The 19,816-nt window shown below is 37.2% G+C and overlaps 1 protein-coding gene across 1 annotated transcript in view; it reads right to left on the bottom strand.

The window, feature by feature from the left end:
* Positions 1–718: 718 nt before the first annotated feature.
* FCHO2 (FCH and mu domain containing endocytic adaptor 2) overlaps positions 719–19,816 on the bottom strand; it is a gene marked incomplete at its 5' end in the record, with an annotated part of 114,516 nt that continues 95,418 nt past the window's right edge. Inside the window, 6 exon segments of the mRNA XM_030845457.2 lie at positions 719–1,185; positions 1,503–1,667; positions 5,280–5,344; positions 6,087–6,286; positions 18,301–18,433; positions 18,974–19,129. Coding sequence (XP_030701317.2) covers positions 1,163–1,185; positions 1,503–1,667; positions 5,280–5,344; positions 6,087–6,286; positions 18,301–18,433; positions 18,974–19,129 — 742 coding nt within the window.

Genomic DNA, 19,816 nt, shown 5'->3' with positions numbered 1-19,816 from the left:
ATGCTCACAACACATTCAGGAAATAAATGTACAGATTTCCAATAATAGAGTGAAGGGAAATGTTAAATGGAGAGTTAAAATACCAGTTACCAATTTATCATTACAGTTTTGCAGAACTTTCTGATGAGGTTAAGGTGGAATATCTGAAGGTGATTTTTTCCCCCTGTAAACATATGCCATTAGTTATTTCTCTAGTGGCTACAGTGTATCACTAAAGAAGCGAGCCAGGGTTCTTAAGTATAAATTGTCCTTTAGTTATTCTGAACTCCCTTCCCAATTGCGGCCAAAGGTATTTCTGAAAATTGCAATTATCTTGTAAAAATCCTTGACTACTCTAAGATTCCAAATAGAAGATCCAGACTGTTAGGAAGAAAGTGAGGCACATTAATGAACACAAACTAGATAGGCACATTTCTGGGTTTTGTTATTGTTTTACAAGGCACACATTATGCAATCCATATAAAAATAAATTAAATCTACAGCATTAATTTATCAAAACAATCACAACTTCTATAAAGTTAACTGCAGAAGTAAATTTCTCTGCTGTCTTTTGCAAGCTTATTTTAAAACACATTGCACTTGAGGATTAAAAAAAATCATATAAAACACCATTTATACTTTATTAATATGTTTATATGAGAATCAAATTATAGATTTTGCAAACACCTTGGACTCTGGTCTGATTACTTTATGGCACAAAACTCAATTTGATTGAGTGTTATAAATGAACATTATCCCAAACTTAGAATTCACGTTCTGTCTGTATCCATTCGATATCAAAACTTATAAAATTTCAAAATTATCTCTGACTCTAAAAACTTATGGAAAGCTAAATTATTTTGTGCTTGCTCTCCTGAAATTTCAGGCCTGATATTACACTATAACCACAGACACTGAAGATAATTTAAAATTTCAGCCTATTAAAACTTCACTTTACTGACAATCTGAATAAATGTGTTTCCTGAATATTGCAGTTTATCATTTACAGCCTTGAAAATCATCAGTGCTATTTCTGTCGACGACTCACTTCAAAAGTGCAATTTAATGTTTGTAGTCAGCTCTTAAAGACATAATACAAGTTAGAATAGTGTTTGGAAAGAACAGATAATGCAGAATGGCAGGTCTGTACTACTCCTTTGAGCCAACCACTTTCCCAGGTCCATCAACAATCTGCCAAGTATCGTCCTGAAAAACACCAAGCAGACCTTTGCAATTATAATTTCAAATGAACTCGAAGGAGAATATTTTCACTGTGGTTACAGATACAAACCCCAGTTCCCATCTGCTGTTTACAATACATTAGAATCAGATCACAGGTGTTCAGCTATACTGACCATGAGTACTCTCTCTCCCAGGTGTGTCTCTATCTGGCACCTTGTACCAAAGGTCAAAGAAAAAATTTCCATGCCTTTAGACTATAAACTACTTGACAGTCGTTTAGTAAATGTTAGAATACAAATGTTTCCCATGTACATTATAAAGCTTGAAATCTCCCAACTTACCAGTGGCAAACCGCTTCTTTACTAAGGAAAGCCTATAGCCAGTGCCTACAAGTTCAATATCTACTCCTGAGAGGGTACTTCCCTCGCTGAGGAATTGCACTGCAAGTGTTGTGGGTTTACTGGGTCCTTCTGAAAGATCAAATTTTGCTCTGAGGGACCCAGAACCTACAAGGAAAAGAACAAAGAACTTATACAGGATAATATATTTCACACCAAAAAAGGCAAATGAGCAAGTAAGCTGAACTGTGTCCTATGCCAAATTCGTGAAATGTGTACAGCAAACAAATCAATGTCCTGTTTCCAAATCAGACTTTATTCAGTGAATCTGAATTTTCGTTAAGTAATCTTCATCCATGCTTCTCTTTGACTTAATTAATAATAATCTTCAGAGGCATTTACTATTGAGATTCCTATGCTATATGAATGTTGAAATGAGTCAAAAGACAAGTCTGAGGGCAGCTCAGAAGGAAGCCCTAGCAGGGATGAGTGGGAATAAAGTCAAAAGGAAAGGACTGCTGAGTACCATATCATGGGCGGGAGAGGTAAAGAAGCTAAGACAGCTAAGATTGGGAAGAGCTGTATCAACATTACTATTTTGTATTCACCCTTCTTTTTTTTCCCCGCCTATATATATATATATATATATATATATATATATAAAAACATCTTTATTGGAGTATAATTGCTTTACAATGGTGTGTTTCTGCTTTATGACGAAGTGAATCAGCTAGACATATACATATATCCCCATATCTCCTCCCTCTTGTGTCTCCCTCCCACCCTCCCTATCCCATGCCTCTAGGTGGACACAAAGCACGGAGCTGATCTCCCTGTGCTATGCAGCTGCTTCCCACTAGCTATCTATTTTACGTTTGGTAGTGTATAAATGGATAAAGAAGATGTGGCACATATATACAATGGAATATTACTCAGTCATAAAAAGAAATGAAATTGAGTTATTTGTAGTGAGGTGGATGGACCTAGAGTCTGTCATACAGAGTAAAGTAAGTCAGAAAGAGAAAAACGAATAGCATATGCTAACACCCTCCGTTTTAAAATTTAACTGGTCTAACATGCCAATTATGTCTGAGGGGCTTTCTTTTCAATATAACCATTTATTCAACATAACTCAGTCTAAAAGTGTGGCAGAAATAGTAAATAATTATGAATATTACAAATGCTGTTAAGAAAAAAAAAAAAGCTATGGGCACATAAAATGGTGTGGGGATGACAGGCCTGTATCTCAGGCAAAGGTGACTACAGGTACAGAGATGGCAGACCTGACAGAGCATGACGCATTTAAGGGAGCTACATCTACACCAGAAGAGCTGGAGAAGAGGGTACAGGTGGAAGAGAGTGGCAGAAGAGGAGACTAGACTGGCAGTAAGGAACGAGCTCTAAATATCTTTACAAACCACCGGAAGAAATAACCATAAGGAACCACCTAAGATATGGAAGACAAACATTTCAGGTAAGTCTCTTAGAAGGGCAGAAAGGTACAAGATGCAACGTAGGGAAACCACCTGAAGGTCAATAAAATAGTCTAGGACTCTAGGTGACAGGAAAAGGGGATCTGAACTAGGCTAAGGGAAAGGAAAGAAAGGAATTAATTTGAAAGATATTTAAGAGTTGAAATCAAGGGGTGAAAAGGAGGAGGAGCCTAGGAGGATTCCCGGGTTTCTGGCTGGGGAAAGGAGAACTGCTGGATAGTAGGAGTGACATTCTGTGATTCCCCGCATAGAAGCTCAACACTACAGAGAGAAATCTGTAAGAAAATATAACAATGACCCATCCTACACTATTGTACCTGGTGGCACAGATCAATTGGGAAGATGAACTGCTGTATAATTCTTAACGCTTGCTCAAGCCCTCCTTAAACTTTTACAGTTCTTGATATGCAAAATTCAATTCTGTGAAAGTTCCACCACAGGCCAAGAGCAGCCACCTTGGCAATCCTTAGACTTTAGAATTATTTCCTGTCCCTCTTCTGGGCATAAAGGCAAAATAGAAATAGATTTCTGTTTTACAGTATTCTAATTTGGAGATGTTTTTTTTAAAGGCTGACTAACAAAATCAGAACCACATTTATAAGATGTTTCCATTTCCTCACACAGACATTCTGATACCTGAACAGCAGAGGGAAACTATTAATATATGTGGTGAGAAAATCTGTGTCTTATTTTTAAGAGAACAAACTCCTTTCTTGGTAAATATTTACAATAATACTGTTTCATTAAATATGGGGAAAATATACCCTTTCTTCCTTGCTAACTGGTTGTAAACCCTCAATTCAAGTAGCATTTCTGGTTTACTTCCAGTTTCAACTAGGAATTTCAGTTTTGTCTCCCATAGCCATACAGTTAGAGTAAAAACCAGCACAGTTTACCACCTGAAAATAGGCAACCTTTAAGTACCGAACAGGAACAAAGGAACTAGAGATTAGCTAGGTTATTTCATACAATGTGTTGTTCTCTAGTAGTAAAAGTCTGGTTCAGCACAGCAGGTCTGAATGAACAGACAATACAAGGTATGTTCCTGGACTTTTATGCAGAAATATCTATGAGAAAAACTACTGATGATATGTTTTACATTTTGATCACATTATGCTTAAAATGTTTAAAAGGAAAAAGCTGAGCAAAACTTGAAACGCCAAAAAACCCTACTTAATAGGAAAAGTAACTGGAGATTAATTAGGCATTCAAAAGAGGGCAGGAGAACTCTCCTTTGATTAAGAGAAACTACAAATAAAATGTTAAAGACTTGGGCTTCTCTGGTGGCACACTGGTTAAGAATCTGCCGGCCAATGCAAGGGGGACAAGCCCTGGTCCGGGGAGATCCCACATGCTGTGGAGCAACTAAGCCAGTGCGCCACAACTACTGAGCCTGCACTCTAGAGGCCACAAGCCACAACTACTTAGCCCACGTGCTGCAACTACTGAAGCCTGCGCGCCTAGAGCCCGTGCTCCACAACAAGAGAAGCCACCGCAATGAGAAGCCTGCGCACCGCAACGAAGAGTATACCCCACTCGCGGCAACTAGAGAAAGCCCGTGCGCAGCAACAAAGACCTAACACAGCCAAAAATAAATTTTGAAAAAAAGTTAAAGTCTTGACTGTCCTGGGAATTGCATTCTAAACTGAGTTAGGGGATATACTAGGAGTGATCAACTAACTCGCAGAGACTTTTTCTTTGCATTGGGAACATAGATGCAGACATGGTGGGAGGAGGCGATTAACTTGCTTCTCCTTAAAATAATGATCACAGAATTAAAGGCTGTTGATGGTTAGTTTTAATAAGGGGAAATGACCAAGGTAAGGTTGTCCTGAGAAAGAAAAGACAGAGGGGCTTTTTAAGGCCGGGAAGCTTCTGCATGATTTCTGGGAGGCCAGGAGGACTCCAAGAATGAGCTAAAGAGTGTGTTAATTAGTATCAATTAGTTTTCAGTTTCAATTATCAGGTTACCTAGACTTCTATAAATTTACTTTATTAGGTATCTTCTCTTAATGGTAGCAATGTGAACATAAGAAGCATTTATATAATATTTATAAAGCTATAGCAAAACATTATTTTTCTCAGAGAAAGCACATTCAATCTAGAAGAAAAAAATGTGTTCTGAATCTCAACTGGTCCACTCTTATTATAAGGTATTAACTTCCACCTAGTGGTCAGTTTTAGAACTGAAGGCATGAAATTCCAGGAGAAAATTTTCCATAAACATGCCTAAAAAATCCATGTGACATCACATTATAAACAACAAAAAAACCATGCACACACTTACCTCTATTTTCTGATTTTTCTGAAATACCAGAGAGTTTCCAAAAGGCTTTCATCTGTTCTGCATTCCTGTAAGAACAAATGTTTTCAGACAATGTGCCTAGTATAGTACCTTGTACATAAGTGAACACTCAATAAATACATTTTAAATATTTCACTAGAACTATGGTGCTAGATTTACTTTGAATAGTATCACCTGGTGAAAATGTGTTTATGAGTAATATAAATATAGTATTGTCTTTATAAATGGATATTTACCAAATTATGTAAATTCTTTTCATTTCTACTGATCAGAGAAAGGAAAACAATGCATAGGTGACCCAGTACCTTCATTGCTCAAGGAAAACACAGTTTTATTACTAAACGGTGAAGCAAATATAAACGAAGAGTGGTTAGAGTCTATACTAATATTAATGGAGGGAACAAGAGAGGTAGTTAAGAGATGTAAAAAATAATACTAAAGACTAACCAGATAGGTGTTCCTATAGATATGCTAGATGCTATATTTAATCCTATAAAATAATAATTATCTTTATTTTTAAAATGAAAAAAAAGAAAGTTTAGAGAAATTACATACTTTGCCTAAGGGTAAAGTTGTATTGAATCATTCGAGTCTGGGTGGGGACAGCAAGACTAGTTTACTTTGGGTTGCGGCTACCGTAGTGTGACTAGTAAAATGTACAGTACCTTTTATAGCATGGTTTCTTTGGGAAAGTACACTAACTTATAAGACAACTTTCAGAACTTAGGTTCTAAGACTGAGGGATTGCAACAGAAACTTAGTAGGAATTCAGAAATCTACTTAATTTACCATATTGCAGGGGGAAGGGACTGCATGTTTGTGACTCCTCCATCCACTGGTACCACCACCTGTACGTTGGAAAGCACACTTGGTGTCACCATAGCTTCTGGGTTGTACTTATAATCCACTCTAAGATCTGTGGTGCCGGCACTACATTTCCAATATGTTGCGAGATTTAGAGGAGTGGACTGAATACCATTTGATGATACCTTTAAAGAGAGAAAAAAACAAACAATTGCCTTTGACCTAAAAAAGTAAACAAGTCATGTTAATGACATATACTTGAACACAAGAGCTCACACATTCAAAAATAATAATGAGGGAGCTGTCTTTTGCTAGGCGGAGTGAAGCAGGCTCATCTCACAGGCATAAGTGTGGACCTGGGACTATTTACATCAAAATTTCTGTGGTGCTTGTTTAAAATGCACATCCCACTGGCTCCAAATGCAGAAAATCTGGAGGCACTGGTGATATAGGGGTTAGTATAGCTGCCTTCCAAATGCAGAAGATCTGATTCAACTGCTTAGGTACAGGGCACAGAAATCAGCGTGTTATGTGATTCTTATTTATGCATGTAACGTTTGAGAACCTCTCAACATTCAACATAGAATTCTAAGATTCTTTATAAGAATTCAGATTTAAAACAGTTAGAAAAACTGGATCGCCATGCAGTTCTGCAAGCCTGGAGTTAGAATACTTCCAACTTGAAATGTTTAATTTTAATCACATGAACCACAGTAAATGGTGCAATTCCTTCCAATTCTTCAGTTCCTTGCTCAAATGACTTACTCCTTTTCAATGAGATTTATTATATTGAAAACTGTATTTTCACTCTTCCTTACCTTACTCTACAGACTTTCCTTTCTCCATAGCACAACATACATTATTTACTTACTATGTTTACTGTCTATTTCCCTATGCTACTCACAGCAATTAGCAAGCACTGAATAATAAATATTTGCTGAATGAATGATAAATACTTGGAATAAACTTTAAGCCAACGTTAAGTGGCAGCACTTTTTTATCCTTTAAAGTATTTATTTACTAGAAACATAAGCCATTTTAATACAATTACCCTATTAAAAATTCAAATAAGACATAAATATATGAAATAGGAAATTCTTCTCTTGGCATTCTTACTCCCCACTGTTTTTTTTTTAATTTTTAAATTTTATTTTTACACAGCAGGTTCTTATTAGTCATCTATTTTATGCACATCAGTGTATACACGTCAATCCCAATCTCCCAATTCATCCCACCACCACCACTTCCCCCTCTTGGTGTCCATACGTTTGTTCTTTACATCTGTGTCTCAATTTCTGCCCTGCAAACTGGTTCATCTGTACCATTTTTCTAGGTTCCACACATGTGCGTTAATATACAGTATTTTTCTCTTTCTGACTTACTTCACTCTGTATGACAGTCTCTAGATCCATCCATGCACGTCTCAACAAATGACTCAATTTCGTTCCTTTTTATGGCTGAGTAATATTCCATTGTATACATGTACCACATCTTCTTTATCCATTTGTCTGTTGATAGGCATTTAGGTTGCTTCCATGACCTGGCTATTGTAAATAGTGCTGCAATGAACATTGGGGTGCATGTGTCTCTTTGAATTATGGTTTTCTCTGGGTATATGCCCAGTAGTGGGATTGCTGGGTCATATGGTAATTCTATTTTTAGTTTTTTAAGGAACCTCCATACTGTTCTCCATAGTGGCTGTATCAATTTACATTCCCACCAACAGTGCAAGAGGGTTCCCTTTTCTCCACACCCTCTGCAGCATTGGTTGTTTGTAGATTTTCTGATGATGCCCATTCTAACTGGTGTGAGGTGATACCTCATTGTAGTTTTGATTTGCATTTCTCTAATAATTAGTGATGTTGAGCAGCTTTTCATGTGCTTCTTGGCCATCTGTATGTCTTCTTTGGAGAAATGTCTATTTAGGTCTTCTGCCCATTTTTGGATTGGGTTGTTTGTTTTTTTAATATTGAGCTGCATGAGCTGTTTATATATTTTGGAGATTAATCCTTTGTCCATTGATTCGTTTGCAAATATTTTCTCCCATTTTGAGGGTTGTCTTTTCACCTTGTTTATGGTTTCCTTTGCTGTGCAAAAGCTTTGAAGTTTCATTAGGTTCCATTTGTTTATTTTTGTTTTTATTTCCATTACTCTAGGAGGTGGATCAAAAAAGATCTTGCTGTGATTTATGTCAAAGAGTGTTCTTCCTATGTTTTCCTCTAAGAGTTTGATAGTGTCCAGTCTTACATTTAGGTCTCGAATCCATTTTGAGTTTATTTTTGTGTGTGGTGTTAATCTTACTCCCCACTGTTAACATCATGGTACATATACTTCCAAACTTTCTAGGGATGCAAACATAGATCTGTCTCATTCTTTTAAATGGCCACAATAATTAATTTAATCAATCTCTTCCTCTGTGGATGTGTACTTAGGTGGTTTCCAAGCAATGCTGCAGTGAATATCCTTTCTACCTTCCCCCCACCACCTCCGCCCTCTAATTTGTGTGATTTCCAAAGAACAGATTTCTGGAACTGGAATTGTTGAGTTAAAGGTTACATATACTCAATGATCTAACAGAGTTACCTTCTAAGAGGTTCTATTAATTCGTACTCCTATCAACAAGTGGTCACACCTCTCCTAATAGAGCAGTCTTTTTCATTTTTGTCCATCTAATGAGGACTAAAACTTGTATCTCACTGTTGTCTTAATATTCATTGTTCTGATTACTACTGACATGGAGCATCTTTCCGTAAGGTAGCTACTGAGTTATTCATCTTCTATTTCTAATTTATGAGGGCTCTTCGGTCTATCTTGCAATATTACACATGCTTTTCCCTCAGGTTAAATACTGATTCTGTTTAAGGGTTTGTGTGTTTTAACCAAACATCTTATAAACACACGTATTTCTTTCTTTTTGTCTCAAGTATCTCATTCTCTTATTGCATGACTTCTGGGTTTTGTACTGTATTCAGAAAGGTCTTCCACACTTCAAAATTAAAATATGTAATAAACATTTATAACACATATACAACACACATGCATACATACCCACAGACATATATATATATATATATATTCATCCATGCTTTATTTTCGTATCTTTACGGCTTCATTTATTATTATTAAACCTTTGATACATGCAGATTTTATTTTGGTTAAAGGTATAAGCTAGGGATTCAGCTGAATTTTTTTCCCCAAATCTCCAGCCTGCTGCCCCAGTATCATTTACTGAAAAATTCATCATTTCCACATTGTCTTGAAATGCTACTTTGTCGTAGCAAGAATTTTCCATTTATTCTTAGATCTATTTCTGGATACTCTAATCTGTTTCATTCATCTGGCCATCTATTGTTCCAAACTATTTTAAATACTGTTGGCTTACAAAGTTTTCCCATTAAAACTAAAACATTACTCCACACTGCTGTTTAAAACATTTCTTAACTTAATTTTCTGAGCTTTATTCTTCTGAGAACTTGAAAATACTGTCAAGTCTCCAGACACAAATATATAAACACCTCCACTGAGTTTCTGATCAGGATCACATTAAATTTATAAGCTAATTTAGAAACAGCTAAGCTTTCTAGAATATGAGTCTTCCTTTAAATAAAGTATACCATTCTAACTATATTCAAGGCAGCAGAGATGATGTTACGTTTCTTAACCAGTTTAAAAAAATTTTTGTGTCTTCATTGTAGCTACAGGAGAGGATGCTGTAATACATCTTTAAAAAGATTTTTTTTAATTGAAGTATAATTGACACGTAACACTATATTAGTTTCAGGTGTACAGTGTAGTAATTTGATATTTATATACATTGTGAAATGATCACCACAGTAAGTCTAGTTACCCTCTGTCACCGTACATACAAAGTATTTTTTTCCTGTGGTGAGAACTTTTAAAATATACTCTTAGCAACTTTGAAATATGCAATACAATATTATTAACTTTGGACACCATGCTGTACATTACATCCCCATCACTTATTTATTTTATAACCATTAGTCTGTAACTTTTGACCCCCTTCATCCATTTCACCCACCCCTAACCCCCTGCGCCTCTAGCAACCACCAATCTGTTCTCTGTATCTATGAACTTGGTCTGGTTTGTTTGTTTTTTAGATTCCACACATAAGTGAGATCATACCGATCTCTGTCTTCCCTTTCTGACTCATTTCATTTAGCATAATGCCCTCAAGGTCCATCCATGTGGTTGCAAACGGAAGGTTTCATTCTTTTTTAATGGCTGAATAGTATTCCATTGTATATATACAGCAAATCTTATTTATCCATTCATTTATTGATGAACCCTTGGGTTTTTCCATATCTTGGCTACTGTAAATAACACTGCAATGAACACTGGGGTCCAAAAATCTTTTCAAGTTAGTATTTTCATTTTCCTCGGATAAATACCCAGAAGCGGAATTGCTGGATCATATGGTAGTTCTATTTTTAATTTTTGGAGGAACCTCCAAACTGTCTTCCATAGTGACTACATCAATTTACAATCCCACCAACAGTGCACAAGGGCTCCCTTTTCTCTACATCCTTGTCTTTTTGATGACAGCCATTCTCACAGGTGTGAGATGACAGCTTATTGTGGTTTTGGTTTGCATTTCCTGATCATCAGTGATGTTGAGCAACTTTTCATGTATCTTTTGGCCATCTGTGTGTCTTCTTTGGAAAAATGTCTATTCAGATCCTCTGTCCACTTTTAAAATCAGATTGTTTGTTTTGCTATTGAGTTGTATGTTCTTTATATATTTTGGATATTAACCCCTTATCAGATATATTGTTTGCAAATAATCTTCTCCCATTCAGTACATTGCCTTTCCGTTTTGTTGATGATGTTCTTTGCTGTGCAGAAGCTTTTTAGTTTAATGTAGTCCTGCTTGTTTAATTTTGCTTTTGTTGCCTTTGCTTCTGAAGTCAAATCCAGAAAATGATCACCAAGGCTGATGTTAAGAACCTTACCACCTATGTTTTCTTCTATGAGTTTCAGGGTTTCAGGTCTTGCATTCAAGTCTTTAATTCACTTTGAGTCAGTTTTTGTGTATGGTGTAAGACAGTAGTCTAGTTTCATTCTTTTGCACGTGGCTATTTAGTTTTCCCAATACTATTTTTTTTTAACATCTTCCCAATACTGTTTATTGAAGAGAGTGTCCTTTCCCCAATGTTTATTTATTCTTGGCTCCTTTTGTCATAAATTAATTGAGCATGTATGTGTGGGTTTATTTCTGAACTCTCTATTCTGTTCCATTGATCTATTTTTCTATTTTTTTGCCAATACCATCTCTTGATTACTATACCTATGTCATATGGTTTGAAATCAGGGAGTGTGATGCTTTTTGTTCTTTCTCAAGATTGCTTTGGCTATTTGGGGTCTTTTGTGATTCCATACAAATTTTAGGATAGTTTATTCTATTTCTGTGAAAAATTGCCAGTGGAATGTTAACAGTTATTGCATTAAACCTGTGATTGCTTTTGGGTAGTATGGATATCTTAACAATTTTAATTCTATCGATGAGCATGGAATATCTTTTCATTAGTTTTGTCTTTATTTCATCACCGTCTTATAGTTTTCAGTGTACAGGTCTTTCACCTCTGTGGTTGAATTTATTCCTAAGTATTTTATTCTTTTTGATGCAATTGTAAACGGGATTATTTTCTTAATTTCCTCTGCTAGTTCATTATTAGTGTATAGAAACACAACAGATTTTTATATATTTTGTATTTTGCAACATTACTGAATTCATTTATTATTCAGTTTATTCATTATTCATTATTCTAAGTTTTTTTTCTTATGGAGTCTAAAGGTTTTCTACATATGATATGTCATCTGCAAAGAGTGATAATTTTACTTCTTCCTTTCTAATTTGGATGCCTTTTCTTTTTCTTGCCTAATTTATCTGGCTAGAACTTTAATACTATGTTGAATAAAAGTGGTGAGAGTAGGCATCCGTGTCTTGTTCCTGATCTTAGAAGAAAATCTTTCAGATTTTCACCACTGAGCATATTAAGCTATAGGCTTGTCATATACGGCATTTATTATGTTGAGGTATGTTCCCTCTATACCCACTGTGTTGGGAGTTTTTATCATAAATGGATGTTTATATTTTGTCAAATGCTTTTTCTGTAATCCACTGAGATCATACGATTTTCATCTTCATTTGTTAATGTGGTGTATCATGTTGCTTGATTTCTGGATGTCAAACCATCCTTGCATCCCTGGAATAAATCCCACTTGATCATGGTGTATGACCCTTTTAAAGTATTGTTGCAGTTTGTTCGCTAATATTTTGTTGAGGATTTTTGCATCTATGTTCATCAGGGATATCAGCCCATAATTTTTTCTTGTAGTGTCCTTGTCTGGTTTATCGGGGTAATGCTGGCCTCATAAAATGAGTTTGGAAATGTTCCCTCCTTTTCTATTTTTTGGGAAGAGTTTGAGAAGAATTGCTATAATTCTTTTAATGTCTGGTAGACTTTGGTAGTTAAACCGTTTGATCCCGGACTTTTGTTTTTGGAAGGTTTCTGATTATGGATTTGCGGCGAGCCGCCTCCGACCAGCAGAATGACGAGTCGCCACACGCAAGATTCTTCTCGTATCACACTTTATTGGAGCACAGCTTGGTTAAAGAAAAGATGGAAGGAAGACCCCGCAATCCTATAGCAGTCTGCTTATATAGGGATTAAGAACATGTGTCGCTCTGTGATTGGCTTTCGCTGATGGTGCGACTTGTGAGCCAGCATCGGATAGGTCGCTACTTTAAAACCTCATTAGTATACTTAGCGCAAGCGCAGTGGCCACAGGAAGGATGACTCAGCTTGCTTCAGCTTCCTGCTGCGTGGCAGTTAGCTGACCGCGCCCTACATGGATTCATATCTCCTTACTAGTAATCTATTCATATTTTCTACTTCTTCATGATTCAGTATTGGAAAGCCGGCTGTATGTTCCTAGAAATGTATCCATTTCTTGTAGGTTGTTGGCAATTTGTTGGCATATAATTGTTCATAGTAGTATCTTATGAATCTCTGTATTTCAGTGGTATTAGTTATAACAGCTCCTCCTTCATTTCTGATTTTATTTGAGCCCTCCTTTTTTCTTGGTGAGTCTAGATAAAGGTTTGTCAATTTTGTTTACCTTTTCAAAGAACCAGCTCTTAGTTTCATTGATCTTTTTAGTCTCTAATTATTTCTGCTCTTATCTTTGTTATTACCTTCCTTCAACTAACTTTGGGCTCCGTTTGCTCTTCTTTTTCTAGTTACTTGAGGTGTAAAGTTAAGTTGTTTGAGATTATTCTTGTTTCTTGAGGTAGGCATGTATCACTATGAACTTCCCTCTTAGAAATGCTTCTGCTGCATCCCATGAATTTTTGGTATGTTGTATTCCCATTTTCATCAAAGTATTTTTTGATTTCTCCTTTGATTTCTTCATTGACCTGTTGGTTACTCAGTAGCATACTATTTAATCTATCCATATTTGTGATTTTTCCAGTCTTCTTCTTGTAACTGATTTCTAGTTTCATACCACTGTGGTCCTAAAAGAGATGCTTGATATGACTCCAATGTTAAATTTATTATGACTGGGCTTCCCTGGTGGCGCAGTGGTTGAGAGTCCGCCTGCTGATGCAGGGGACATGGGTTCGTGCCCCAGTCCGGGAAGATCCCACATGCCGCGGAGCGGCTGGGCCCGTGAGCCATGGCCACTGAGGCTGCGTGTCCGGAGCCTGTGCTCCGCAGTGGGAGAGGCCACGGCAGTGAGAGGCCCACGTACCGCAAAAAAAAAAAAAAAATTTATTATGACTTGTTTTTTAACCTAATATATGATCCTGGAGAATGTTCCCTATGCAGTTGAGAAGAATGTGCACTCTGCTGCTTTTGGATGGAATGTTTTCTGTATATCTGTTAAGTCCATCTGGTCTAACATGTCATATAAGGCTGATGTTTCCTTACTGATTTCTGTTGGGATAACTTTTCTATTAATAAAAGTGAGTATTAAGGTCCCCTACTATTACTGTGTTGCTGTCTATTTCTCCCTTTAGGTCTCTTAATATTTGCTCTATATATTTAGTTGCTCCTATGTAGGGTGCACAATTATTATTTTTGGGGGGGGGGGTGCATAATTAATAAATGTTAAACATCTTCTTGTTGAATTGACACCTTTATCAATATGTAATGCCCTTCTTTGTCTCTTATTACAGTCTCTGTTTTAGTCTGTGTTTTTCTGGTATAAGTATAGCTACCCAAGCTTTCATTTGGTTTCTGTTTGCACGGAACATCTTTTTCCATCCCTTCAACTTTCATTCTGTGTGTGTCCTTACATCTGAAGGGAGCATCTTATAGGCAGTATATAAATAGGTCTTATTTTTTTAATCCATTCAGCCACTCTATGTCTTTTGATTGGAGAATTTAGTCCATTTACAATTAAAATAATTATTGACAGGTATGTATTCACTGCATATTGTTAATTATTTTCTGGCTGTTCTGTTCTCTTTCTTTGTGGTTTGATGACTTTAGTGGAATGGTTAATTTCTTTCTCATTATCTTTTGTGTATCTGCTATAGTTTTTGCTTGGTTGTTACCATGAGGCTTACATATAACAACCTACATAACAGTCCATTTTAAGCTGCAAACAACTTAAGTTTGAATGCATTCTAAAGGTCTGCATTTTTACTCCCCCTCTATTTTCTGTTTTTGATGTCACATTTTACATCTTTGTATCTTGTGTATCCCTTCACTAATTATTGGAGTTATTTTTACTATTTTTGTCTTTTTCCTTTTACTATTTTCACTCTACGTGATTAATCCACTACCTCTACTATATATTTACCTTTACCAGTGAGATTTATACTTTCATACTTTTGTTACTAATTGGTGCCCTTTTCAGCAAAGAAGTCCCTTTAACATTTCTTGTAAGGCTGGTTTATTGGTGATGAACTCCTTTAGGTTTTGCTTGCCTGGGAAACTCCTTATCTTTCTTTCAACTCTGAGCAATAACTGCCAGGTAGAGTATCCGTGGTTAGAAGTTTACTTTGAATATATCCCTTCTGGCTTGCAAAGTTTCTGCTGAAAAGTCTGCTGATGGTCTTATGAGAGCTCCCTTGGTTTTTCTCTTGCTGCTTTTAAGATTCTTTTTTTAAACTTTTGACATTTTTTTTTTTTAATGCTGAGCCTTCTTTTAATTCATTATTATTTTTTTAATTTTTGACTGTGTTGGGTCTTCGTTTCTGTGCAAGGGCTTTCTCTAGTTGTGGCAAGCAGGGGCCTCTCACTGTCATGGCCTCTGTTGTTGAGAAGCACAGGCTCCTGACGCGCAGGCTCAGTAGTTGTGGCTCATGGGCCTAGTTGCTCTGCGGCATGGGGGAGCTTCCCAGACCAGGGCTCTAACCTGTGCCCCTTGCATTAGCAGGCAGATTCTCAACCACTGCGCCACCAGGGAAGCCCTAAACTTTTGACATTTTAATTATAATGTGTCTTGGTGTGGGTCTCTGGGCTTCCTGGATCTGAATGTTTGTTTCCTTCCCCAGGTTAGGGAAGTTCTCAGCCATTATTTCTTCAAGTAAGTTTTCAGTCCCTTTATCTCTATTCTCCTTCTGGGACAGTTATAATGTGTATGTTAATTTGCTTGATGTTGTCCCATAAGTCCTGTAAGCTATCTCTGCTTTTTAAAATTCTTTTTTCTTTTTGCTGTTCGGATTAGGTGAGTTCCACTGCCCTGTCTTTGAGTTCACTGATCCTTTCTTTGCTTCATCTAGTCTGCTGTTGAACCCCTCCAGTATATATTTCAGATCAGTTATTGTATTCTTCAGCCCAGTGACTTCCATTTGTTACTTTCTTAGGTTTTCTATTTCTTTGTTGAAGTTCTCACTGTGTTTATCCATCCTTTTCCCAAGTGAGGTGAGCATTTTATGACCATTACTTAGAACTCTTTATAAGGTAAATTACTTATCTCTGTTTCGTTAAGGTGTTTTTCTAAGGTTTTGTCTTGTTCTTTCTTTTAGAATATATTCCTGTTTCCTCATTTTACTTGATTTTCTGCACTTCTTTGTATTAGATGAAATAGCCACCCCTTCCAGTCTTGAAAGAGTAACCTCGTGTAGGAGATGAACCTTATTGTTCAACCTCGCCTTAGCTCTTGGTTGCCTCTCAAACCTCTGTGATCGTCCAAGCAGACTATTTTATATTTAATAGCTCCTAATTGTCAAGGGTGTGCCAAGACCTGGCAGTGTTTCAAAGCAGGAAATCTGCCAGCACATAGATTCAGACTGACTAGGAAGCTAGACCCTCAGGCAGCAGCTTTTAAAGTATGCAAATACATATAGTTCTGTGAGATTGAATACAAATGTTAGCCCTGCTGGCCACCAGAACAGGTGATCTGGAGGTGTCCCCTGGGTGACAGTCATAAAAATCAGGGCTCTAGACGAGTGTGTAAGTTCCTTTCTGAGAGATACTGATGAGCTGTAGCAAGGCAGAGGGAGAGTGAATTGACTGCATTCCCCCAGGCTATGTTCCCTAAGAGCATATCTGGAGATCCCTAGATGTGTGTCAGACCAGAAGCCTGCCCCTTAGGCTGCTGCCCCAGGCCAAGCAAATGGGTCTCTTTCACAGAAACAGTACGGGTGTTTTTCAGTCTGCTTTCTGTGCATTGCCCTGGGGGCAGTAGCCTACCAAAAACTGTCTCACTGATTGTTATAGTCCTGTGGGACCCAGAAATGCAAGCTCCCCTGGCCTCTAGAGCCAGGAGATCAAGGGTGTCCCCTGGGCTGCAGCTGCAAAAACTGGGGCACCAGACATCTATAAAAACTCCCCTCTTGGAGATACTGGTGTCACAGAAGAGAGTGCAAAGATGACACCCACTGAGGAAGGGGGAAAGAGGTCTTGAATAAAAAGCCAGTTTTAGCATGAGAGAGGGAGAGCCCACTGGTTGGAGTGTAAAGATGGCACCCACCAAGAGAAAAGGTCTATAGTAAAAAAATAAATAAAGTGGTGCTTGCTGGCTTTAGCAAAGTAGATGGAGCAAGTAAAAGAGGTGCCCTCCAGCACCTCACTCCCTGGAGAGTATCTCAACACGCCCCGGCCCCTCAAGCCCATGCTTTAAGATCAGCTAATGAATCTCTTTCACATGCAGCCTGTGCACTTCTCAAATGGCCGCTTGCATGCTGGGACCTAGGGTGCTTGAGTTTGCATGCAAGCCCTTTAAAGCCGTTTCTCAGATCTCTACAGCCCTCTGGTTCCTGTGGATACGAGCTCCACTGGTTTTCAAAGCCAGATGTTTTAGGGACTCGTCTATCAAGTGCAGGTCTCAAAAGATGGGGTGTCCATGCGGGTTACAAACTCTTTGTTCCTCAGGGAGAAGCTCCAGATTTGTGAGTTCCATCCAGATGGTGGGTTGCCATGATGGGTTGAAGCTTATGGTGAGACCGTGTCTCAGCCTCTCCTACTCGCCTCAGTGTGGCCCTTTTCTCACTGGCTGATGTGAAGGAGCTGTTTAGCTATCTTTCAGGTCCCTTTCAGAGGGAACTGTTCCACATGTATCTGTATATACACCATGTTGGTGTATCCACGGGAGAAGGTGAGTTCAGGATCTTCCTATACCATCTTGGACTACCTCTCCAGATCTAATTAGTTTTTTTATTGTGAATATCTTTCTCCATTAGTTTTCCTAACTGGTTGTTTTGAAAGCCATTAATTTTTGTATTAATTTTTTAAATGACCACTTTGCTAAATTCTCCTGCATTAGTTTTTCAGTTGATTCTCTTGAGTTTTCCAGAAATATATCACCTGTAATTAATATTATTTTTATATCTTCCTTTCCAATATTTATCACCACTTATTTTATTCTCCTGTCTAACTCTACTAACAAACACATCCAGAAAAATCTTATACACTAACAGGAATAATGACTGTCCTGACTTTCAATGCTTTAGGTATTTCATTATTAAGACTGATATGCTGGTCTTTTCAGGTGAAGGACATTCATATATTTATATTTGCTCAGTAGTTTAATTGGTAATAGATAGACGGTGAATTTGATCAAATTGGCCAAAATCTCCAGAGGCTTATTAAGAGATTTTTTGATTTTGAAACATCCTTGCATTGCTGGAATGAACTTCACTTGGCCATGACGTATTATTCATTTAATGATACGCAAGACTGTTTGTTAATATTTTAATTAAGGATTTTTATAAGATGACACTCACCTGATACTTTAATACATCTACATTATAATAAGAAGCAGCTGGATTCTGCTCTGATAGCTTCTTGAGGTAGATAGTAAGAGCTTGCATGTTCATCCAAAAATCTTTTGTGTTAGAATCACATTGTGATGGATCACTGTATGTATAAGAAATATTTTCATTATTATTTATTATTATTTCATATTTACTTATTTATTTATCTTTATCCTCTGCCTCTCTGTAGTAATTTGGTGACCTGGCAAAGACCAGTAGAAATGAACCAAAAGATGGGATGAGGTAAAACTAAACTTAGGGGATAAAGAATGGAACATAGCAGAAAGTTGCCTGAAAGATGAGAAGATGTACAGCAGAGAAGGATTTAACAATGGCTACTACCACCCACCAGCACAAACAAAACAAAGACAGCAGAATCCTATTTAATCATAATAAATAATTTTGATAGTCTTCAAATTGAATCACTGTTGCTTTGAAGAAGAAAGAAAAAATTTCTTAAAAAGAAATTTCACCTTCAAAACAAAAGTACACAAGCCTGGGGATTTCCCTGGTGGTCCAGTGGTTAAGACTCTGAACTTCCACCACAGGGGACACAGGTTCGATCCCTAGTCAGGGAACTACAATTCCACATTGCCCCACAGTGTGGCCAAAAAATTTTAAAAAAACTGAAAAGTACACAAACCTGAACACAAGTTGTGCATTTGGAAGAATCTGTTCTAGTCTGTTGATATTTTTCACCCTGAAGCAGAGCACAGCTGGGGATGGATTACTAGTGAAGACTTTAATAACTCCGCTTGGAAATGATATTGTCATGTCACCAGTGATCTTCACAATACACCTGGAAGTAGGCATTTTGAAAAATTTAAATAGTTTAAGTAAGGCATTTTTAACCTCCATTTAAAGCATATTTAGTTTTAAAAGGGCTTTATATATATAACCTTTTATCATAATTACCATGAATTATTTTTTCAATTATAAAAAATGATTCTATGTGAAATGATATATTCATCTAACACCAGTTTTTCCTAGAATTAAATTCCAAACACAAATGGAAGCACACTGATAATACTCCTTCACTTGTTTGCTAAAACCATCCCTGGCTGTCTCATAAGGACACTGTTTCCCTAGTAACACTATCCCCAGCTGTAGCTATTTTTCCTCCAAACCCCACAAAGCACTGAGCCTGATGGTGGCAGTGGTAGATGTCCTCCTTGCTTCTCATTGCCTCTTACAACTCTATATTCCTTCTTCCTTCTGAAAAACCACCAGCTTCATTTGAAACTCACACCATCAGATTACACTACTCGCTATCCCAACCCTCCAAGTCATCTTCAACATTCCCTTTCATTTTCTGAAAATTATAGCTCCTGGCCCACTGTCAGTCTGTCTCTGCACAACTACTCCTATCATAAATTTTTAGTGATTTCAATATCCACACAGATAATCCTTTCAACACCTTGGTCACCCAGTCCTTCAGCCCCTTGCCTTCAATGATCCTGCCTTCCAGCCTACCTCAGCCATACTT

This window comes from Globicephala melas, chromosome 3, assembly GCF_963455315.2.
Source record: "Globicephala melas chromosome 3, mGloMel1.2, whole genome shotgun sequence".
NCBI classification, from domain to species: domain Eukaryota; kingdom Metazoa; phylum Chordata; class Mammalia; order Artiodactyla; family Delphinidae; genus Globicephala; species Globicephala melas.
The sequence above is the reverse complement of the archived record's forward strand: the minus strand, read 5'-3'. Positions and strand labels throughout refer to the sequence as shown.